The sequence below is a fragment of the Rhodnius prolixus genome, unplaced genomic scaffold (assembly GCF_049639745.1).
Source record: "Rhodnius prolixus isolate KJV_2025 unplaced genomic scaffold, Rpr scaffold_12, whole genome shotgun sequence".
Classification (NCBI taxonomy): Eukaryota; Metazoa; Arthropoda; class Insecta; order Hemiptera; family Reduviidae; genus Rhodnius; species Rhodnius prolixus.
The window spans coordinates 14,567,251-14,592,251 of record NW_027411635.1 but is presented as its reverse complement, the minus strand read 5'-3'; the positions used below and the strand labels follow the sequence as shown (position 1 = coordinate 14,592,251).

The 25,001-nt window shown below is 33.7% G+C and overlaps 2 protein-coding genes across 3 annotated transcripts in view; one reads left to right on the top strand and one right to left on the bottom strand.

The window, feature by feature from the left end:
- The window catches only part of Flo2 (flotillin-2), a 166,015-nt gene that overhangs the window by 67,925 nt on the left and 73,089 nt on the right, over positions 1–25,001 (top strand). The window lies entirely within an intron of this gene.
- The window catches only part of LOC141461845 (glucose dehydrogenase [FAD, quinone]), a 35,321-nt gene that overhangs the window by 4,421 nt on the left and 5,899 nt on the right, over positions 1–25,001 (bottom strand). Inside the window, exons 1-3 of one of the 2 annotated variants that reach the window (XM_074143239.1) lie at positions 6,480–6,554; positions 6,046–6,188; positions 4,872–5,113 (exon numbers count right to left, since the gene is read on the bottom strand). In XM_074143239.1, the coding sequence (XP_073999340.1) occupies positions 4,872–5,113; positions 6,046–6,171 (368 nt within the window). In that variant the 5' untranslated portion in view covers positions 6,172–6,188; positions 6,480–6,554. Of the gene's footprint in view, positions 1–4,871; positions 5,114–6,045; positions 6,189–6,479; positions 6,555–25,001 lie in introns of those variants that run through there. The other variant, XM_074143238.1, reaches the window with a different exon arrangement.

The following is a 25,001-nucleotide window of genomic DNA, read 5'->3' as shown; positions in this document are numbered from 1 at the left end:
TACATCTCTCTTCGTTCGGTTCCGATTTTATTGATTTCTTTACCCAATTGTAGAGAAAAGAAAGCTGTATAGCTGATATAAGTAGCAATGTTTTAGTGATAATAGTTATTGGGATATTGAAGGTTAAAATTTGGAGGTTTTGTAAATCGTTGAAATTTCAAACATTAATATCTCTCTTCCTATTCTTCAGGATTCAATGATTTCTTTACCCAATTGTAGAGAAAAGAAAGCTCTATAGCTGATATAACTAGCTATGTTTTAGTGATAATAGTTTTTGAGATATTGAAGGTTAAAATTTGGATGTTTTGTAAATCGTTCAAAATTCCAGCCTCAATATCTCTCTTCCTATTCTTCAGAATTCAATGATTTCTTTACCCAATTGTAGAGAAAAGAAAGCTCTATAGCTGATATAAGTAGCAATGTTTTAGTGATAATAGTTATTAAGATATTAAAGGCTAAAATTTGGAGGTTTTGTAAATCGTTCAAATTTCCAGCCTCAATATCTCTCTTCCTATTCTTCAGAATTCAATGATTTCTTTACCCAATTGTAGAGAAAAGAAAGCTCTATAGCTGATGTAAGTAGCAATGTTTTAGTGATAACAGTTATTAAGATATTGAAGGCTAAAATTTGGAGGTTTTGTAAATCGTTCAAATTTCCAGCCTCAATATCTCTCTTCCTATTCTTCAGAATTTAATGATTTCTTTACCCAATTGTAGAGAAAAGAAAGCTCTATAGCTGATATAAGTAGCAATGTTTTAGTGATAATAGTTATTAAGATATTAAAGGCTAAAATTTGGAGGTTTTGTAAATCGTTCAAATTTCCAGCCTCAATATCTCTCTTCCTATTCTTCAGAATTCAATGATTTCTTTACCCAATTGTAGAGAAAAGAAAGCTCTATAGCTGATATAAGTAGCAATGTTTTAGTGATAATAGTTATTAAGATATTAAAGGCTAAAATTTGGAGGTTTTGTAAATCGTTCAAATTTCCAGCCTCAATATCTCTCTTCCTATTCTTCAGAATTCAATGATTTCTTTACCCAATTGTAGAGAAAAGAAAGCTCTATAGCTGATGTAAGTAGCAATGTTTTAGTGATAACAGTTATTAAGATATTGAAGGCTAAAATTTGGAGGTTTTGTAAATCGTTCAAATTTCCAGCCTCAATATCTCTCTTCCTATTCTTCAGAATTCAATGATTTCTTTACCCAATTGTAGAGAAAAGAAAGCTCTATAGCTGATATAAGTAGCAATGTTTTAGTGATAATAGTTATTAAGATATTAAAGGCTAAAATTTGGAGGTTTTGTAAATCGTTCAAATTTCCAGCCTCAATATCTCTCTTCCTATTCTTCAGAATTCAATGATTTTTTTACCCAATTGTAGAGAAAAGAAAGCTCTATAGCTGATGTAAGTAGCAATGTTTTAGTGATAACAGTTATTAAGATATTAAAGGCTAAAATTTGGAGGTTTTGTAAATCGTTCAAATTTCCAGCCTCAATATCTCTCTTCCTATTCTTCAGAATTCAATGATTTCTTTACCCAATTGTAGAGAAAAGAAAGCTCTATAGCTGATATAAGTAGCAATGTTTTAGTGATAACAGTTATTAAGATATTGAAGGCTAAAATTTGGAGGTTTTGTAAATCGTTCAAATTTCCAGCCTCAATATCTCTCTTCCTATTCTTCAGAATTCAATGATTTCTTTACCCAATTGTAGAGAAAAGAAAGCTCTATAGCTGATGTAAGTAGCAATGTTTTAGTGATAACAGTTATTAAGATATTGAAGGCTAAAATTTGGAGGTTTTGTAAATCGTTCAAATTTCCAGCCTCAATATCTCTCTTCCTATTCTTCAGAATTCAATGATTTCTTTACCCAATTGTAGAGAAAAGAAAGCTCTATAGCTGATGTAAGTAGCAATGTTTTAGTGATAACAGTTATTAAGATATTAAAGGCTAAAATTTGGAGGTTTTGTAAATCGTTCAAATTTCCAGCCTCAATATCTCTCTTCCTATTCTTCAGAATTCAATGATTTCTTTACCCAATTGTAGAGAAAAGAAAGCTCTATAGCTGATGTAAGTAGCAATGTTTTAGTGATAACAGTTATTAAGATATTAAAGGCTAAAATTTGGAGGTTTTGTAAATCGTTCAAATTTCCAGCCTCAATATCTCTCTTCCTATTCTTCAGAATTCAATGATTTCTTTACCCAATTGTAGAGAAAAGAAAGCTCTATAGCTGATGTAAGTAGCAATGTTTTAGTGATAACAGTTATTAAGATATTGAAGGCTAAAATTTGGAGGTTTTGTAAATCGTTCAAATTTCCAGCCTCAATATCTCTCTTCCTATTCTTCAGAATTCAATGATTTCTTTACCCAATTGTAGAGAAAAGAAAGCTCTATAGCTGATGTAAGTAGCAATGTTTTAGTGATAATAGTTATTAAGATATTGAAGCCTAAAATTTGGAGGTTTTGTAAATCGTTCAAATTTCCAGCCTCAATATCTCTCTTCCTATTCTTCAGAATTCAATGATTTCTTTACCCAATTGTAGAGAAAAGAAAGCTCTATAGCTGATGTAAGTAGCAATGTTTTAGTGATAACAGTTATTAAGATATTGAAGGCTAAAATTTGGAGGTTTTGTAAATCGTTCAAATTTCCAGCCTCAATATCTCTCTTCCTATTCTTCAGAATTCAATGATTTCTTTACCCAATTGTAGAGAAAAGAAAGCTCTACAGCTGATGTAAGTAGCAATGTTTTAGTGATAACAGTTATTAAGATATTGAAGGCTAAAATTTGGAGGTTTTGTAAATCGTTCAAATTTCCAGCCTCAATATCTCTCTTCCTATTCTTCAGAATTCAATGATTTCTTTACCCAATTGTAGAGAAAAGAAAGCTCTATAGCTGATGTAAGTAGCAATGTTTTAGTGATAATAGTTATTAAGATATTGAAGGCTAAAATTTGGAGGTTTTGTAAATCGTTCAAATTTCCAGCCTCAATATCTCTCTTCCTATTCTTCAGAATTCAATGATTTCTTTACCCAATTGTAGAGAAAAGAAAGCTCTATAGCTGATGTAAGTAGCAATGTTTTAGTGATAACAGTTATTAAGATATTAAAGGCTAAAATTTGGAGGTTTTGTAAATCGTTCAAATTTCCAGCCTCAATATCTCTCTTCCTATTCTTCAGAATTCAATGATTTCTTTACCCAATTGTAGAGAAAAGAAAGCTCTATAGCTGATGTAAGTAGCAATGTTTTAGTGATAACAGTTATTAAGATATTGAAGGCTAAAATTTGGAGGTTTTGTAAATCGTTCAAATTTCCAGCCTCAATATCTCTCTTCCTATTCTTCAGAATTCAATGATTTCTTTACCCAATTGGAGAGAATAGAAAGCTCTATAACTAATATAAGTAGCAATGTTTTAGTGATAATAGTTATTGGGATATTGAAGGTTAAAATTTGGAGGTTTTGTAAATCGTTGAAATTTCAAACTTTAATATCTCTCTTCCTATTCTTCAGAATTCAATGATTTCTTTACCCAATTGTAGAGAAAAGAAAGCTCTATAACTGATATAAGTAGCAATGTTTTAGTGATAATGGTTATTGAGATATTGAAGGTTAAAATTTGGAGGTTTTGTAAATCGTTCGAATATCCAGCCTCAATATCTCTCTTCCTATTCTTCAGAATTCAATGGTTTCTTTACCTAATTGTAGGGAAAAGTAAGCTCTATAGCTGATATAAGTAGCAATGGATAAGTGTATAAGCACGTGGTAAAGAAAAAAAAAGCAGAGGATGCTTAAGCCAATAATCCTTACAAGTTTTCATTTCGAAAAAAACAAATTTCAAATTCTTATTATCTTAAGTCATTTTTTTAATACTTTATTTTGCCTAAATTTAATTTCTTTCTAAAACTGACAAAAGTATTTAAATAAAGTACTGTTCCCTTAGAAAATAATACAGTACTTGGTTGAGCTCCCAGTGATTAGTTTGAGTCGATATGTACTGGGAGGTTTTTCAGGGCATAGATATATTACAAATGGAATGGAGGCAATTTTCAACTCATCAATTTGCACTGAATGCAGATATAAAGATAGAGAACTACGTTGAACACCATGAAATAATCTCCACAAAAATCCCTTTTTCTGTTTTTAAATGAACCTCGTTTAAATGGATTTCAGGAAATTCGCGGAATGTTGGATGGATTCCGATGAAATATGTCGAAGTAAAAATTTTAGCAACTTCTCGTTGTTTTAAAATCCTTTTTGCATTTAAATGTGATAAATTCTTACATTTTACATTGAAGCGGCACTTTAGAGGAAAGCGTAACCATCTCAATTGGGCGGGTGTTGGTCTAGTGGTTAAGAGCGTGGCTTTGTGAGTAGGAGATTCCTGCGTATGACTACTTTTTGTCAGAAAAAATTGTTTATGGTAAAGTATGTGCTTCTGCTTCCGTACACGACACCTAATTGTTAGTTGGACATTAAGACCCGCCTGAAAATATATTTTCAGAAGTGATGTACGAGCTCGTAATATGGAGTTTCTAGGAAAATGCTACCGATTAATGTAAATTTATATGTATACAATCATTTTAAATGTTCAAAAAAGATCTTTGTAACCGTTTTCAAAAGTTATTTATTTTTTAAAATGGTAAAACCTAGAAAAATTCAGGAAATTGGCATTTAATTGATTTATAATATTTGAACTAGCGATTTTGAGGGTTACCAACATATGCCAATTAGTAGAAACCATTTTTTCAAGTTTAAGGCACCTCAAAACGAGAACTTCGGCTGATAACTCAGAATGCAATATATCTTCGAACAAGGGATAAGTGAAAGTTATAAAAAAAAAAAATTTTGGAAACCATATAACAGTTAGTTACCTGTCTCCGTTCATGGCTTTACAGTAAGGCGAGGACAACGGTGGTGGCTCTGTCTTGTACTGCCAATCCATATTTGTCAACTGAAGATATCCTGCCAAAGATGGGATATCGGAGATTTCCGTTTCGTCTCCGCCAGCTTCCAGCAGTAAAACTCTCCATCCTTTTATTTCGGACAATCTGCTCGCGACTACCGCTCCTGCTGACCCTCCACCAACTACTATGAAGTCATATTCATTTTGAATCTGAAAATGAAAGAATATGATAGCGCAGTGGTTTTGAAAGAACATTAAAAACAAAAAAAAATCTGTAATGAAATCTCATACGACTTTTCCTTACAATTATTCTCATCGTTCTCATTCACAATTTCTTTCGAACACCGAACGTTTCGAGTTGGATTTAATTCTTATCCGTAAATATATGTAGAGTAAGCGAGAGTCAAATTAACAAATAATAATATATTGTCAAATAAAGGTGTAAACAAATATTTTAACTAAATATTGACTTTCAAACATATAATGCTAAAATGAAAAACAAATAATCTCACAATTAAGTGGAATAATAAAAATTCCAATACACTAAGATAAAACTATAGTACAAATCTATACTTATAAAAGCTTATTCCGTAGCGTTATTAAAGTTAAATAAACGCTCGTTTATTCAAGTGGAGCTTAACGTTTAGCTGCTTAGTTAGAGATATTAATTATGAATACAAAAATAAGACAATCACTGTTCCGATAAATGTGGTCAGATGTATCTTTTTTTTTTAAAAAAAAAATAATAATTTCAAGTTCCGTGGAGAAGATTAGCCTCAAAAGAAAGCATAATGCAATGAGCATTGTAACAAGGTTCGTTGGAGTTCAATTTGATCATCAGAAAATTTCCATCCGAGATAGTTTGGCAAGACAGATCAATCTGGCTTTAGCCTGGTGGCTACCTTTTTGCACCTCGCATTGCGAGAGAAACTTTGTATGGTAATAATAATAATAATAATAATGTGGCATGTTGATGAGGTACACTGGCTGAAGGTTGTGTCAGCTGCCAGCAGAGTCCATCTAACATCCAATGAGTAGCTGCCAATAAGCTAACACAAGCTATACAGTGCTAAGTAGTATTATTTACTATACAGTATATAAGAAGTTTAAGATTAATACATTTATAAATAAGAGTGAGTAACCTGATCAACATTGATTGGCCTAGACTCAGGGTCTAAAGAAGAATATCTGAAGAATGCGATAGCCGAGAAGAACAATGGGATCAGACTCAATCCCATCCAACCTGTTGGGTAGACTAGCGGAGCCATCTTTCGCCATCACAAACCTGAAACATTCACGTCAATAACTGATCAAACACTATTTGAGTTAATAAGAATATGCTAATAACCTTGATATTCACTGTTAATATTGCTTCAAACTATTGTGGCCTCTCTAAAATATAATATAAAAAAAAAAGAACACCACCTTGCAGACATGGGCGCAAAACACCACGAAGAATAATGGTTTAATAGCCTTACTTTGAATGAAGGCTAATTAAGAAGAAGTGAAGTATTTGAATAACCATAAGTCTACAGCAATAAAACAAAAAAGTCGTCTGCACAATTGCAACACTTACCCTTGGGAGCAGCTAGAGAAAGTAATAAATAATATCTATGCATGCTCTTTATGTTATGACTGCATACGAGAAGTTGTCCAATATAGCCGCTTAAAGCAGCAGAGTCGCTCGGTGGTGTGTTTCTAAATCTTTTTCACTTCAGGAACGAACAAATCTTGATTTAGAAATGTATAATCTAAGACTTTTCATCAACTAAATAATAATTTTTTGAAGTTAAAAATTTTGAATCACTTATGTGGTTCTACAAAAGAAATATAAACTTAAAACAGTTAAAAGTAAAAAGAAAAAATGTCCGTATAAAATGTAAGAAAATAACTTCAACTAAAGACCAACTATTTGGTCGCATACCTTCAGAGGTGGGCCTCAATTTTACAATTTTAGATTATAAAATAAAAATAAAATGTAAACTTGTAAAAACCGAAGTAACTATATGAACAAAAATAAAATATATTTTACTTAATTTTTGACTAAACAAACTTAGATCTGTAAATATTAGCTTTTGTAAAATATTTAAGGTGCCCCAGTTTTTACCTTTCCATATTATTATATTACATCACTGGTTAAAAACATTTCATTAAAACAACTTCATTAACAAGTTGAAATAAGTCCTTTATTTCTCCTTCAACACTGAGCTGACATTTAGTGTTGTCCCACTTGAAGTGTTCTTAATTTTTTTTTTATCTATTCCTTTCTACGTCTAGTGCTATCCCATGAGCTGAATTAAATAGTAACTATTCAACTATTATTATTATTATTATCCATTGCTATTGTACAATACTAAAATTGAAATATTGTTATTGAAATAGAAAGAAGATTCCAACAGCTGTCAGAGCAGCATCTCTTATTTATAGCGGCGACTTCCTGGGAAGTAAAATGCCTTCAATCCAAATCATTACTCTCAATTTTCTTTTCTATTTTGCGCTCTCGCATCTTCAGCAGTGCTGCCAAAAAAAAAAGCAGTGAAAGTGAGTCGAGAAAGTGGAGAACTGCTGCGGAATTAATAAAAACTACTTTTCGCTCGATGTAGCTAGAATATCTAAATTAAAAGGCTCCTGTGCTGTCGGTACGATACATCAACTGAAGATAAGGAGTTCATAAGTGATACGAAAAAAAAAAATTATTTAAAATAACCACACGATTTTTTTCTTATCTGCAATTCTCAATGAATATAATGATTCCCCTAAGAACTCCGATAATCGCTGAGGGGAAAAAATTATCATGAAAAATTAAGAGAAAGGACCCATCGTTCGTCAAAGAAGTACCTCTGCAGTTTTGAACTTACAAATATTATTATTAAGGGTATTTCTGTAATATTTTTTTGGTAGATGTTTGATACAATTATTTGATCATTGATCGATTGTAGTTGAATTCCATGATGCGAAAGTGTCTGTAAAGCAAATGTTTTGTTTTACACGTAATTCTTCAAAACTGTCTAGTTAACAAGAAACCATTTCTTCTTTAAGATAGGGCATCCTTTCATTGTCTACATCTTCAACTCCCCACAGAACGAGATTGCTAGCCTGAAAGTTTGTCAAATCAACAAGCGAAGCTGATTATAACATGACACATGTGTATAAATACGTGAACTGCATGAGAAAAGAGTTCACACAACGGTGCACTTCATCAAAGTAGAACACGTGTCCACCGGCGCTTAATTCTTCTTGGAGGATTCCCTGGTAATGCAGTAAGTTGGGAAACTAAAAGGTTATGTTGTGAGCAAGTTGCGGCGTGGAATTTAACGTGACGGTATCCTGCAGCTTTTGAAACTAAGCGAACAAGGAGATCTCGGTGCAAGGTATGCTTTTAATGCCCTACAAGTTTTACGTTCTACCAAACGATTAGCCCGGCCTTCGATAGAGGCGGATTGGCTAACTTACTTAGTATACAAAATCCTTAGAAAAATCACCACTGCTTTTGATTAAGTCTCCAATAAAACCCTACATAATGATTCATTTTCTTCGTGTCCAATCTGATTAAATTCCAGTTTCAAAGATTCTATGACTACTTTTCCTAACATCACGATTGTATTTAAATGCAACAAGATGTATGTATAAAGGCCTTAAAGGCTCATACTTTACTAAGAACAATTTTTTCTTACAAATAAAAAGTAGCTATATGCGGGATTCGAACTGGGGACCTCCCAATTACAAAGCCACTATCATGACCACTAGACCAACACTCGCCCCGTACGTATACAATCATAACTTCTAGTATGTTGAAATTACTTGTGACTGTACAGTTCTCGCTTTTGTTTACTTATTGATTCGTATTATCTGTTTGTATGATTTCAACTATGATGGAATACTAAGGAAATAAGTATTTTTCATAGTAACCAAATTTTATTCTGAACCGCAATACATCTCTGCTTTGCGTTACTCTCAAAAGCTCAGCCACAGTGTGCACCTATTACCTGGTACCCTAATAATAATACCTAAATTAAAAGTGCTCCACACCAAAGATTCTTTCAGTATTATGTAACATTCAGCGTGATTATTTTTCAAAAGTTAATTAAATTACGGAAACTACTAAATATCTAACTGTCCACAGAACTTGCGCTGAACTGCAAGTATAGTTCAAGCTAACAAGTGCATACTAATTAGTACTATTCACTTTCCCCCAGCAACGCTGCATCTAGTAGATTTTCTATCACTACACTCTCTTGGAATGTTCTTACGAAGCTAGAAATACACGTATACGTGGTGGGGTCGCAGTTGTTGCTAATTTGACTTTCCCTTATAAAAAGAATGAGTTTTTTTTTTATTTTTTCGCCAGTTTTTGCAAGTGTTGATATCCCATGAATACAACAAAACTTATTTTTATAATTTTCCAATTTTTGTGTGTGTAACTTCATACATCTTGCGATTCTTTTCTATGAACATTTTCTAGAAAAATTCATTTTATGGAGGTTTGGGCTGGGTAATAAGATTATAGATTTTTAAATCAGCAAACCGAATCGCAAAACACATTCTAGTAACCCTGACACTATCAAAATTCGAATTTCTCATTAAATTGATGCAAATTGGAAATGTAACAAGTTCATGAAGATTGCGAAATCGCTTTGTAGAACACGTTTGGTTATATTGTTGTTTGAGGTGTGTCCAGGACTAGTTTTATTTGGTACTGTTGCATAATTTAAAATCAAATTTTATTAAAATTCTCTAAAATTTAGTAAAGTACGACTCTAAAAAAGTTTCTCTCACACATAGCAAGGTCTAATTTTAAGAAGAAGAAGAAACATTTTATTTAATGGTTGAAAATATATACATATGTACATCGGAGTTCTAGTATAAATACTATAACCTCCAGCTAATTACATAAATTGTTACAGAATATAGTATAAAATAAGTAATGAGGGGAAAAACAATGAAAAACTCTCAGCCTCTAAGGAAAGTTTTACTTCAGGGAGTCCTTAACTCTCCTGTGCCTGTGCACCGTGTCCAAACTGTAGTCCCTTATTAGTCTGCATAGGTGGTTGTGACTTGATTCGCACTTACTGAAGAAACCAGTAGAGAGGTACTTGATGTAGTGTTCTACATAGTCCATGTTAGTATTCTGAGTGTAGGTCTATAATACGGTCTGTAGCGGGGGGAAGTTGTGCCCAGCCTGAGGAATTTATTTTGGATGATCTGCAGCGAGGAGATTTTGGATCGACACGTCAGACTCCAGGAGGGACAAGCATAAAGTAACATGGGCTTAACCACTACCTTGTACAAGAGGAGTTTATTCTCTGGGGACAGTTTAGAGTCCCTGCAGAAAAGCGGGAATAGTACTTGAATGGCTGCCTTTCCTTTAGTGACTCTGTCCTTTATGTGGAGGGTAAAGGTCACCCCACGATCCAGTAATACTCCAAGATACTTGATAGTGGCAGCCCACGGCACAGACCGTCCCCCGAAGTGGGGCATGTCGATACAAGATCGGCCTTGCGCTTAGTGAAAAGGATAGCCTCTGTTTTTAAGGGGGGTTAATTTTTATTTTCAACTTGGTGAAAAATCGGTCCATACATGGACATGGCCCTAGTAAGCCTGTCGACGTTAGGCTTATGGAAGGTCAAGCTCCTATTACCGTCAGGCATGGAGGAGCATATCAAGAGTTGTACGAGGAGCTGGAGGCCGATCCTATTTTGGGTCTGCCTTCGGATTTTATGACTCCCAAATATAACTTCGACAAGCCGTTCAAAGTCTGTATTGGAGACCGGGAGGCTTGGAGACATGGACCCCCAGTGGTGGGAGATTCAATGTGGTACACTGATGGCTCCAAGATGGAGGAGGGTGTGGGAGCGGGAGTGTACGGGGTGAAGCCGAAATGTAGCTTTTCGGTTAGCCTAGGGAAACTAGCTACAGTTTTTCAGGCTGAGCTAGCTGCAATTAGGTTCTGTGCTACCGAGATTGAAGGGCGAGGAATTATTAATTCTAAGGTCGTAATTTTCTCGGATAGTCAGGCTGCTCTACGGGCAATTAGTTCCTATCTGGTTAACTCAAAACTGGTTTGGGACTGTCTGGGTGCCCTGAAGGAAATCAGTGACCAAAATAAGGTCTTTCTGGTCTGGGTACCTGGTCATTCAGGACATAAGGGTAACGAAGCGGCAGATTTATTGGCCCGGGAAGGCTCTGCGAGATACTTCGTTGGCCCGGAGCCCTGTTTTGGGGTTCCGAAGTGTGTTAAGACTGCGACCATTAATCTATGGGTGCAGAGTAGGTCCCAGGAGTGGTGGCTTGCCACCACTGGGTAGAGACAGGCGAAAGAGTTTATTAAAGGCTATTCGCCGAGGCTGACTGCAGAATTAATCCGTCAAGGCCGTGGGGCTATCAGGATGATTGTAGGCCTATTAACTGGCCACTGCAGACTCAGAAAACACATGCATCGCATGGGCCTGGCAGATGATAGCCTCTGTAGGTTCTGTCAGGAAGAGGAGGAAATGGCACTACATGTGTTGTGTCAGTGTGAGAGGCTCGTGTGGCTAAGGATGTTACTTCTCGGGGAGGAAAAACCAAGGCCTGTGAGCTTTACCCAAGAGTCGCTCTCCAGCATTAAGAGTCTGATTAAAGGGACGGGTCTGGAGGGTGAGCTTTAAAGTTAGGGGAGCCACAATAGACCCAAAGGGGTCGCAGTGGCGTAGGCCCTGAGGCCGCCCTAGTCTAATCTAATCTAATCTAAGCCTGTCGACTATCGTGTCCAATCTCCAGGACGAAGCATAGACAACGACGTCATCAGCTTACAAGACCAATCGAACATCCTTTGGTCGAGGCATTAGGTTAAAGTAAATAAGAAATAAGACAAGGTCCTATTATTGAGCCCTGAGGCACTCCAGCAGTTGCTTCATGAGGAAGAGACAAGGATGAATTTAATGATAAGGTCTAATTTATAATGTCAAAGGCTGTTTCCAAATCTATAATCCCTAAAAATTCTTTATCTTTATCCTGCAGTAATAATAATAATAATGTTTAATAATTTCAAATGACATTATTCATGGAAAATATTCTTATATATTCTTGGTTTTAATAACAGTTGAATTCATTGAATTCATTTTTTGTCCCCCCGGATTAGATATTTTATCCAAATCTATAGTTTTATTAAAGATACAATAGACTAATTGTTGATAATGCTTTATAGAATTCGTAAACATAAATAATATAAATATGGTGCCATGATCTGCGACCGCTTTTCATACGACAAGCACGCCATTTCTAAACACGTTTCTTCTCATATTAAGAAGCTATACGCTCATTTAAAAGGTAATTGGCATTGGTAATATTTAACATAGTATTTTAGTCAGGTGAAAGAATATCAAATTCATCTTCTAATTAAATCAGTTTTTCATTCTTTTTGGGTAAAAGAAAGGTAAGTACTTTCTCCTTGTGTGAAGGAACAGAAAGAATTTTTTTTAATGTGGGAATGTATATACAGGGTGTCCCAAGCTATATGGATAACGACTTTTTCTCGGAAACTAAGATAGCTAGAAAAAAACTAAAAAATACATGTTCCCTTAGTTTTTTGTTAGGAATCCAAATTTAATTTGTAAATTTTTTTCGGTGCTTCCAGAAGCGAGATACAGGCACCAACTTCATTTTTTCAAATGGGAAGGTGCGGTTTTTATTTCAGAAATTGATTCCTCTATTTTTTTAAAGAAAAATTTACTCGAAAGGTTTTTTTCTGTGAACGATATTTTAGAAGTTATGAATGAAAACATGATTCTTATAAGAAATGTCAAAATGATAATATAATAACGGTTTTTTGATTGAATAAGAAGAAAAGTACTATTTTATTATAAATTTTACTCCTCATTAATATTGCAGATCATGCTCGAAATGGCGTCCACCATTAGAGATGCATAGACATGCTCTTTCCTGCCCCTTACTGCCAAAGAAATAGATTCAGCTTTAACCGACTTACAGGCATCTATTATTCTCTGCTTTAGTTCATCTACAGATGCAATTCCGGCTTGATTCTGATACACCTAGATTTAGACATGCTTTTAGGTAAGCAGAAATAAGGAAAGAAAGAAAAAAGTTATGAATAATCACCTTGTTTTTCAGGTATCCCCAAAGGAAATAGTCCATAGGTGTCAAGTCCTGTGAGAGAGGTGGCTACTGAATAGCCCCCGTGTCGATATAACATGCCCATCAAATTGCCTATCGAGATATCTCTTTACATGCCTCATGGTATTATATCGACATGGGGGACGATTCAGTGGCCATCTCGTTCACCGGATTTGACACCTACGGACTATTTCCTTGGGGGATACCTGAAAAACAAGGTGATTATTCATAACTTTTTTCTTTCTTTCCTTATTTCTGCTTATCTAAAAGCATTTCTAAATCTAGGTATCAGAATCAAGCAGGGATTGCATCTGTAGATGAACTAAAGCAGAGAATAATAGATGCCTGTAACTCGGTTAAAGCCGAATGTACTTCTTTGGCAGTAAGGGACAATTGGCAGGAAAGAGCATGTCTATGCATCTCTAATTGTGGAGGCCATTTCGAGCATGATCTGCAATATTAATGAGGAGTAAAATTTATGATAAAATAGTACTTTTCTTCTTATTCAATCAAAAAACCGTTATAATATTATCATTTTGAAATTTCTTATAAGAATCATGTTTTCATTCATAACTTCTAAAATATCGCTCACAGAAAAAAACCGTTCCAGTAAATTTTTCTTTAAAAAAATAGAGGAATCTATTTCTGAAATAAAAACCGCACCTTCCCATTTGAAAAAATGAAGTTGGTGCCTGTATCTCGCTTCTGGAAGCACCGAAAAAAATTTACAAATTAAATTTGGATTTCTAACAAAAAACTAAGGGAACACGTATTTTTTAGTTTTTTTCTAGCTATCTTAGTTTCCGAGAAAAAGTCGTTATCCATATAGCTTGGGACACCCTGTATATATTGGCGTGAATGTATTTATTAGGAGAATGGTTGCACGATTGTTTAATTTTGTTGCCTGGACTTGCCAGAAATTGTACAAAATTTATTTCAAACTATTATTTTAGTTTTAATTCTGATTTAGAGTTGCAAGAAAATTTGTTTAAAGAAATGTACATTAAAATAATTTGTACTCTTTAAAATATTATAGGTGTTAAACTAGCGGGGGACACGTGCATTTTTGTTCTAAAAGCTTTTTGCTCCTTGTTAAGCTACCCTTTTAGCTCGTGCAGTTCCTGCTTAAGGAGATATTTAAACTTCAATGCGTTCAGGATTTTTAATGTTCACACCAAGTTTAACAAATCATTAATTAAAAAATTCTCTTTTACAATTATTTTCGAAGTAAGAGACAACCATGTGGGGATGTTCAGATAGTCTTTTTTTTTAAATATTAATAGCTTCACGTTGCTCACATATTTTCACTTTACACGGTCCGCATCTTTCATTGTCCCATTTTAATAAACGATCCCTATACGTCCACCTATAATAGACTGTATAATGCCTGTAATGGAAAATTAATCTAAGGAATAATGGCTGCGATAATGAAGAATTGTGTGGATGTGGTTTTTCAGCAGTGCGGGAGGAGTTTTGTTGCGTTTTGTCAGATATGAGGACACGTACTTCATACAGTGTCTATTGTTGCGTCCTATTCCAATCTCATTGGCTTTACAGTACACTGAGAACGCTTTTAATAAAATCACGATAGTGAATCCCATTTATCTAGCTTCTCTGTAAGTTGACATAACCTTCTGCAATGGCTCCTGAGTTACTAATAAGAAATTGTGTTGCAAAAACTTGCATGGCCTTAACTTAAAGTGAATTCTAGTGTTCAAATAAAGTTTTCCATCAACTTTTTACTTATTTTTTACTCTCAGTCAATAGCGTAGTGTAGTTAGTTTATCTTGTTGTAGAAAATTGTATTCAATTGATTTGTTTAACATTGAAATGTTTTGAGTTTTGTGTTGGGCTTCGAGTTTGTCTTTAGACATAACTTGAGCTAAGCCATATGACGAGTTATTATTATTATTATTATTAGTTATTTTATCAGTGTAGGCAGATTAAATCCTCCAAGTTTTATATCATTAAAACGTTTAATAAGGAATATAGCTTTTAACCTTCGAACATCTTACCGTGGTTTTAAAATACAGATCATGAAAACTTGTTGAAATATGGCTTACTATAGAGCCAAAATCAAATTTTAATAATAATATTTTTCTATTTTTTGACAGAAATTGTTTGTATTTACAAAACTGTTTTTGGAAATGACTTGGAAATTTCCTATCAAGTATTAAAACTGTCCGGAGTAACGTTGAAAAACACCTAACTTTAACTTTTTTTTTCTCTATTTCTATAAAAGATAAAATTCCCAAAATTTCTTTAAAATCTAGGGCAAATCCTCCTTTATAACTGTAATTTTTTTGCAACAACCTAGATTTGTTAGATTTCTAGAAAAACGGCATTTTCAGAAAATGTTCTTCATCTTCTTCTTGTTACCTTTTCTGTAAGCAATGTAGCGCCTAAACGCTGGGACCGATTTTCGTGGATAAGGTTTCATTCGATTGGCAATTTCATTTAGATGTATCTTTTGGGATCGCATTGCAGTACATGCAATAGAAGGGGAGTTGGCCCCATTTATGTAAGGTCCCCTTTTAAACATTTATTACTAAAAAAACTGTTTTATCCGGATAATGATAGAATTTGGCAGAATGATAGGGTTAGGGCTCCCCAGCGTAACATTGCCGTCCTGCTCTTACACCTACTACCAGGAAGTGTTGCAATCATTTCGAATTATCGACGCGCGAACACTGGTTACGATCTCACAACTTCCATTTTACAATTCTAAAACTTTATCTAAGAACAAAACCTAATAGGATTCTTTAATTTTATTTCACCATTTGTCCAAAAAAAAAAAAGACGTTCACATAGAAGGATAGACCAACTACTTCCGCCATGTTCAGGAAACGAAACTTTTTTATTTCCGGTATCGAAAATCTGTACGATTGTAATACTTCCACATTGGAAGGGTGAGACAAAGTTATAAAAACTAATTTACTGAACGTCTTTTAAGTGTCTAATGAATATAAAAGTTCATCAGCATCTCAATAGATCACCAACCCAATAGCACTTTACTTGTTACACTAATTCACAACTCTATTTTCACTAAAACTCAATATCACGCTCTATGTATAACTTAAACACAATTTAAAAAGTAGAACTTCACTTTAACACGCGCTAATATTCGCTTAAAAAATCCCAGTAATAAAGAGACACGAGTAATGAATTCAAATTTGCCGCCGGTAACTGGCCAGGCAGATCAGCTGGTAAAGGAAGGCAGTGACCAAATTTTTTTTCATTTATTTTCATTCATAATCTACAAAAATACAATTTAATTAGTGATTGTGTAATTAGCGAATAAGGGAATTTATTTCATTTGTTCATGAAAAAAAATAAGTTGGTCACTCTGCTAAGATAACCTTCCTTCATGCAGCTGATCAACCTGGTCAGTTTCCGACGGCCATCTTTAGCTCGCTTGTCGTGTCTCTTTATTAACGTGATTTTTTAAGTGAATATTGGTGCGTGTTAAAGTGAAGTTCGGTTTCATAAATTGTGTTTAAGTTATACTTATTGCGTGATATTGAGTTTTAGTGCGAATAGTGTTGTGAATTATTTTAAATAGTGTCAAGTGCTATTGGACTGGTGATCTACTGAGATGCTGATGGACTTGGATATACTTTAAACAAGGTAAGACTTTATTATCAATTATTTTAAGTTTTAATTATATTTGCATTATTCTTGCATGAAAATAGCATGTTATCATTTAATTATTACTTACAAATTAATATTTATCTACGTCTTGACTACGTTCAGTGCTGGTTAATTCTTTAAATTTGATTCCTACAAAAAGTGTTTAAATTCATTTCTAACCTTTTTTTGTGTATTCTTTGATCTTTTCTTTTTGATTAACTGTAGTACTAAATAAGACTTTTTTTCCCTAAATGGTTTTTTAAGCCTTTTTGATGTATTCATTAATATTCTCTCTTTAATTGACTGAAAGTTCAAAATTAGCATTCTTTGTTTCCCCAAAGTATTTTCTAATATATTTTGATGTAATATAATATTTTTCCCCATATTGTTTTCGGAATGGATTTGTATTCTTTTGTAATAATGTATTCTTGATCATTTCTTTTTATTCGACTAGAAGTTTAAAATTATCATTCATGGTTCCTCCAAATTGTTTTTGGGATTTGATATCTACTTTTGTTTTCTTTAATCTTTCCATTTTAATGGACTTAAAGTACAAAATTACCTTTCTATATTTCCCCAAATTGCTTTTTAGATTGGAGTTCTATTCTTTTTTTAAGTATTCTTTAAGTGTTTCTTTTTAATCGGCTAGAAGTTCTACATTAGCGTTTTTGTTCCCCCAAATTATTTTTTAAGTATTTCTAATGTTTTCTTTAATCTTTCCATTTTAATCGACTAAAAGTTCAAGTCGTTTGCTAGTTATTATCCAAATTTGACAGGGTTATGTCAGAATAGGTGTTAGTAGTGTATTGTACGTTATAGTTAGTGTTTTTATGTTAATAAGTGGCTATAATTGTCTCAGTTGCGTTATGACTGTTGCAGTTTTGTTTTGACTTGTCGACATCCGGAGTTACGTCAAGCTAGCACACTCTAATTGTTTGATCTTCATTTCGTAACCTTCTTAGAGGGAAGGTTTTTGCTTAAGTTTTTGGTAGGTTTATTTTTTTTTAAGATTAGTTGATTTCTGTAAGTCGGTAATGGTTTCGTTAATGTCTGTGTTGTCGCCTTTTGTTAATGAAATTGTGTCGTAAGTAGCAAACATCCGTTAGGTTTGTCCATAGAGTAGAAATTAAAGAGTATAATACTTATTGCTCCCTGAGGCAGACTCACAAGAATCTTCGAGTACTGTAAATGTTATTGAATCTTACCCAGAAAGTTAGGTCTTGTAAACAGGGATCGTATGATTTGAATAATGTAATTAAGTGACAAAAGTCTACCTAATTGTGTAAAGCAGTCCAGCGAGTCAAAATTGTCAAATACATCAGCTGAATCAAGAAATACAGCTGCTGTGTACTTTCTGTTTTCTACTTTATTCACGATATCTTCAGTTACTCTTAACTTGATGTTATTGATAAATGCTTTGACCTGAACCCAAATTGGTGAGATGGTATTTAGTATGAGTCAGTCAAGTTAGGTAATAGTTGTTAACAGATAAAGTTCAACCGTGATTATTTAAATTAATGCATAAATATCCAATGCTTGAGTTACTAGTGACTGTCGACAGGAGCCCTTTGTGTCGGTTACATTACTCTAAACATTTAAAGTTTTTTTTTACTTTGTCTCACCCTTGCTATGTGGAAGTATTACAATCGTGCAGACTTTTGACATGCCAGAAATAAATTATTACCGGCCCTTGAACATGACGGAAGTAGTTGGTACAAATCCTTTTATGTGAACGTCTTTTTTTTGTACAAATGCTGAAATAAAATTAAAGAATCCTAGCAGCTATTTATGGGATATGCATGTTTTGTGCGTAGGTGATGTTTTAGAATTGTAAAATGGATGATGTGAGAACGTAAGCAGGAAAAACTGAATCATACCTAATTCATTTGGACTGGGAAGTAATTAATGTTATCAATCTTAAATAGAACACTTTTAAAAGTAGAGGACATGCTGCGCGCCGGTTACATTCATATGCTGAGTTCTCTCTCATAGTTGGTCAGTACAAGAGGTTTAGTTTTCTATCTATCAGGTGTCTGAGAGCGACTAGTTTAGGAACTGTTGTAGTATAATAGTGTCAGTGGACGTGGGCTTTCTGAATATTCCGAATTCTAAGTTGTTGTCTATTATAGTAAGTGTACGTATATCCAGAAAGTTAAGAGTTTTGTCGTTCTCATATTCCTGTGTGAAATTTATGTTAGGGCGATGTCGGTTTAGTTGAGAAAATAATTTACATATGTCTACATCTAGTTTGGGTATGAGTAAAATAGAACTTGGCCGGAAGAAGTGGCAGTGGAATTATTGCAATCGTAATAGCCTAATTAATTCCAGATATCATAGAACATCATTATTCTAGATATCATTTAAGATTTAATGATTAATAGTTTAATATCTTTTACTACAATCAATCTGAGCTAAATGGGTGCTACACTTTGCTGAACAAATATTCCAGCATAAGGATCTGTGACGTCTAATAATTTCGAAACAATTTAATGAAAAGTTTAATGTACGAGGGTCGTTTGAAAAGTGCGTGCAAAAATAAAAACTACTTAATTTTTTGGGGTAAACCTTTTTTATTTTTCAACATAGTCTCCTTTTAGGCTTATACACTTCGTCCAACGCTGCTCTAGTTTGTTGATCCCTTCCGAATAATAGGATTTGTCCAAGTCTGAAAAATAGCCATTCGTTTCTGCAATCACCTCCTCGTTTGAATAAAATCTTTTTCCCGCCAGCCATTTCTTCATATTGGGGAACAAATAGTAGTCCGAGGGAGCCAAGTCTGGTGAATAGGGGGGATGTGAAACGAGTTGGAACCCTATTTCCATTAATTTTGCGACCACAACTGCTGAGGTGAGAGCTGGTGCGTTGTCGTGATGGAAAAGGACTTTTTTGTGGGCCAATCGTGGGCGTTTTTCTTGCAGCTCGGTTTTCAAACGGTCCAATAACGATGAATAATATGCACCTGTAATAGTTTTACCCTTTTCCAGATAGTCGATGAGGATTATTCCTTGCGAATCCCAAAAGTCAGTCGCACATAATCTTTCCGGCCGAAGGAACGGTCTTCGCCTTTTTTGGCGCAGATTCCCCCTTGGTAACCCATTGTTTAGATTGTTCTTTGGTCTCAGGAGTGTAGTGTTGTATCCATGTTTCATTCACAGTGACGAAACGACGCTTAAAGTCCTGCGGATTCTTCTGGAACAGCTGCAAACCGTCCTTGCAACACTTCACACGATTTCGTTTTTGGTCAAGCGTGAGCAATCGCGGCACCCATCTTGCGGATAGCTTTGTCATGTCCAAATGTTGATGCAAAATATTATGTACCCGTTCATTCGAGATGCCCACAGCACTAGCAATCTCACGCACCTTCACTCTTCTGACATCCATCACCATATCATGGATTTTATCAATGATTTCTGGAGTAGTAACCTCAACAGGGCGTCCAGAACGTTCAGCGTCACTTGTGCCCATATGGCCACTCCGAAAATTTTAAAACCACTTATAAACTGTTCTAATCGAAGGTGCAGAGTCACCATAATGTTTGTCAAGCTTCTCTTTAGTCTCCTTGAGGCGTTTTGCCTTTCATAAAGTAGTGTTTAATCAACACACGAAATTCTTTTTCGTCCATTTTTTGAAAATCACTCGACTTCCTCGATTCAAACGAATGCCAAACACAAAGAAATAGACCGATCTGGCTGAAACTTGGTGTGTGTTCTTCCAAGAGATGCTACTAACTAAACATAACCTCTATACGCGCCAGTGGTGCTATCTCTCTGACTTTGCACGGACTTTTCAAACGACCCTCGTAATTGAAATGATCATAATTGTTGTAAAATTTAAGTAAAAAACATAAGCTTTTTCGTACGTTTCTAAATGGCTGAAATTACGAGCTGAAAAATGAATGAAATATTTGGTACTCCGCTGATTTGTGTGGCGTTTAATCAACCCTTATACTTAACTTTTTAAACTGTAAGTTTTTGTTAAGGAAATCTTTAAAGAGAGATTACGTGTTGATATTTTAGTAGTAATATTATTAGTGAGCAAAGAATGACTGAAGTTCTATTTAAATATTCTCTAAATTTTGCTATTAATTAAAATCAGATCACTGACATACACAATATAATAATTCAAAAGAAAATAATTTTTATTTTCCCACTGATTACTTATTTAAACAAAAGTCTCTCATCTCATTTTCTAATTAAAGTCAATAAAATAAGAGTTCAAATATATGCTAAAAATGCCTTACATTAAATGGAAGAATATAAATTTAAAATTAATTTGAGTATACAAGAATCTCAATGAACTGTATTAAACGTTACGTGAACAAAATTCCACACGTCAAAATACTCTGCGGTTTGTCTGTCCAAACGCAAGTGAAAACATTTCTATAAAGGTAAGGCTGGTGAAAGAACCTGATTAGAAAGTAACCTTTACTGTTTATTGCAGTTACATCAGAACAAAACAATTAATTCCATGTTTTAAAATGCTGCAGTAAATTCAATGCGCGAGAGATTTCTATTTGAATTTCTCGTCCCTCGTAAGCTTAAGTAATGCTTACCCTTAAATTCATTCTGTAGAATTGCACATTATATCAAGGACCATGTTACTGGCGTGTTTTTGTGGCAATAGTTAATGAGAAGGTTAAATTTTGGAGGTCTTGCAAGTAGTTGTAATTTCAAACCTTTGTTTCTCTGTTTCTATCGTTTAGATTTTAGTGAATTCTTTACCGAATTGTAGAGAAAACTTTTCTCTATAACTGGTATAAATTGCATTGTTTTAGTGGCAATAGTTAATGAGATATGGAAGGTTACATTTTGGAGGTCTTGCAAGTAGTTGTAATTTCAAACCTATGTTTCTCTGTTTCTATCGTTTAGATTTTAATGAATTCTTTACCAAATTGTAAAGAAAACTTTTCTCTATAACTGGTATAAATTGCATTGTTTTAGTGGCAATAGTTAATGAGATATGGAAGGTTAAAGTTTGGAGGTCTTATAAGTAGTTGAAATTTCAAACCTATGTTTCTCTGTTTCTATCGTTTAGATTTTAATGAATTCTTTACCAAATTGTAAAGAAAACTTTTCTCTATAACTGGTATAAATTGCATTGTTTTAGTGGCAATAGTTAATGAGATATGGAAGGTTAAAGTTTGGAGGTCTTATAAGTAGTTGAAATTTCAAACCTATGTTTCTCTGTTTCTATCGTTTAGATTTTAATGAATTCTTTACCAAATTGTAAAGAAAACTTTTCTCTATAACTGGTATAAATTGCATTGTTTTAGTGGCAATAGTTAATGAGATATGGAAGGTTAAAGTTTGGAGGTCTTATAAGTAGTTGAAATTTCAAACCTATGTTTCTCTGTTTCTATCGTTTAGATTTTAATGAATTCTTTACCGAATTGTAAAGAAATGTTAGCTCTATTACCATTTACTGGGTTTGGGTTGGATGTTACAAACTCTGTCGTCATTATTTCACAATATTGGTTCGAGAAACATCGAAAAATAACAGAATTCTGGCCTAGGTTTACTTAAAAAGTGACTTTTAGTCTCAAATAACCATTTACTATAATTTCTCTAGCCTTATAGGGTACAAAAAAATCTGATATTTTATGATTGGTGACAATTTTTAATAGTTTACAGAATAGTGAAAACAAAAAATTTATTAGAATCGGAGAAAATTTGAAGAGAATAAATTGCTGTTAGAGAAAGAGTATATTTCACACGATTCCCTTTGTTAGGAATTCTTCAAATTTTAGCATTCTTATTGGTTCTTTCACTAGCAGTTTAACAATGCTCGCTATGATGTGGAAATAAGGAAGATGGTTTTTAGCCAGTTGTTTAACAATGGCGTGCGGCACAGTTCTCAGACCTGTCAGCTTGCGCTGTAAACTGATAGTTTGGTGCAGACGTGTTTTTTGACGCTAACTCGGTAAGCGGCTGTGTTCTAGTTTCCATCGATCAGAGTCTACGTGATCGTCTACACATATACACATTGTTATACTATCATTTCAATTAGACTAGCAATTAAGTTTACTTTATCCAACTTTCTCATTTCTTTTAACGCCCATTCTTAAAAGTGTTTCAAACACCTTCTACTTTCCCAAAAAAACTCTCGCTATGGGAATACACTGTGTTGTGATTATGAACAAAAAGTTTGACTGATTTACATATTTTGAGGTTTTCTTGATTCAAAAAACAAAAACGGGTGTTACAAAAATTTTTCTAATTACTTAACCTTGCAGCTACAATTAACGCGTTCTTCGATTTGGATCAGATTAAAACCTGGCACAGGAGGCTTAAAGTTTGTACAGGCGTTTTGGCGGTCCTTTGTTCTCCTAATAACAGTAACTTCTCCTTTTTTAAAAGGTCTATGGTTTCCTTGATCACGTTTTTTAAGTCGTTTTTGCGCGTTTCTCATCTGATATGTTTTACAATTGGATCTTAGATGAAGATGCTCTTTTTATGAATAATTTATGGGTAATTTAATTGTAATTTCCCAAAAATTGTTTTGTTTGAACAAACAAATACTTTTATTCCTCTCAAAAATATTAAAAAATATTATTTATATTTCTGTTATAAATTCAAATTTCGAAGAGAGTTCCTCTTCAGTATGAAATCGTCTAACGAATTCTCATGATTTTTATTCTATTTTAACAAATTTATCCTAATTCACCCACAACCATTACATTACACTACATTTTTTTAAAATCTTCAATTATTACTATTATTTTTTGTTCTTTGCGTCACAAATAACAATTTTTTGGCAGTCAGAGGACCTCCCAAAACTGGTGTATTTCTGGTGGAAAATTAATATTGAAAAACCGATCACGAATAAGATAAAATTGTAACTTTGATCTTAAATATCTCGACAAATATTAGGGACTCCTTAACAAAAACTTACAGTTTAAAATGTTAAGTATAAGGGTTGATTAAACGCCAAAAGGTACACAAATCAGCAAATACCCAACTTCATTAATTCATTAATATTTACGTAATTTTACTGCATTAATATTCATTAATATTTTTTAGAATTTATTAGATGTCACAGACCCATATGCTGGCCATTTTCGTCTACAAAATATTTGTTCAAGTAGCACTGTAGATTGACTGTAATATCTAGTTATTTATAATAATCAAACTATTAATTACAGGTTAGAGAGAAAAACGTTATAAAAAATTAAAAATAACTGTGTGTTATTTGTGCTCACGAATATTTCGGTAAGACGAATTCAAGACAGTAGCCGACTCTAACTTTGTATTTTTCTACTTTAACATGCATGTACGTATATATGATTTATCATAATTATAAGAAAAAAATATTATAAATGAAGTGGCCAGCATAAGGGTCTGTGACATCTAATAAATTCTAAAAAATAACATTAATGAAAATTAATGCAGTAGAATTACTTAAATATTAATGAAATGTTGGGTACTCGCTGATTTGTGTACCTTTTGGCGTTTAATCAACCCTTATACTTAACATTTTAAACTGTAAGTTTTTGTTAAGGAGATTTTTGTACCTTTTGGATAGATTTTCCTTTTTGTCTATTTTGCAAAGTTAGATATCTGCTTTACAGATTTTTTTAAATTTGGAATAAGCAATTCTATCATTATAACCTGATAAGGTGTTAAGTCGGAACCGTAACTACCACTGGAGAGATCTTTTTAAAGAATGATTATAGTTGCGGTCCCCCAAACCATGCTCAATAACAATTTTTTTTGAAAAAGCGTTTTGAATAACATAGGAAGGTATTTGTACGTAAATAGCAAAATTAAACTGCGTTTTCAGTACTTCCTTTTAAGAGAAGTAAGAAAAATAAACTGCGATTGCAGTACTTCTAGGCAAAGAGGCAAAGATTTTTTAATCGAACGACAATTCATTGATTTAAATCGGTTCACTCATTGATAATTTAAACGATTGCAGTATTTCCTCTTAGTAGGTGCAAGAGCTTGATGGCACTTCACAGCCAAATAGAGGAGCTTTAACAACTTATTCGAGCTGAATTTGATCAAAATCGGACTAAGCGTTATAGAAATATTGGTAATAATAGTTTTAGAAAGGGCCTTACTTGGGTGGGGCAAACTCCCCTTCTTATGAGGCACAGCGTTCAGACTTTTAGAGTGCAAATCTGTACAAAATTTCGATTCGAATGACACTTCATTCATGACAATCGGTTTTCGTGTCGATAATTTGAAACGATTGTTATACTTACCCTTAACAAGTGTAAGAGCTGATCGCCGCTTTAATGTTACGTAGAGGAGCCCTAACTCTATCATCCTACCAAATTTTTTCAACATCGGGCCAAGATTTACAGAGTAATTAGTAATAATAATTTTGGAGGGGGCCTTACATAAAGGGGGCTAAC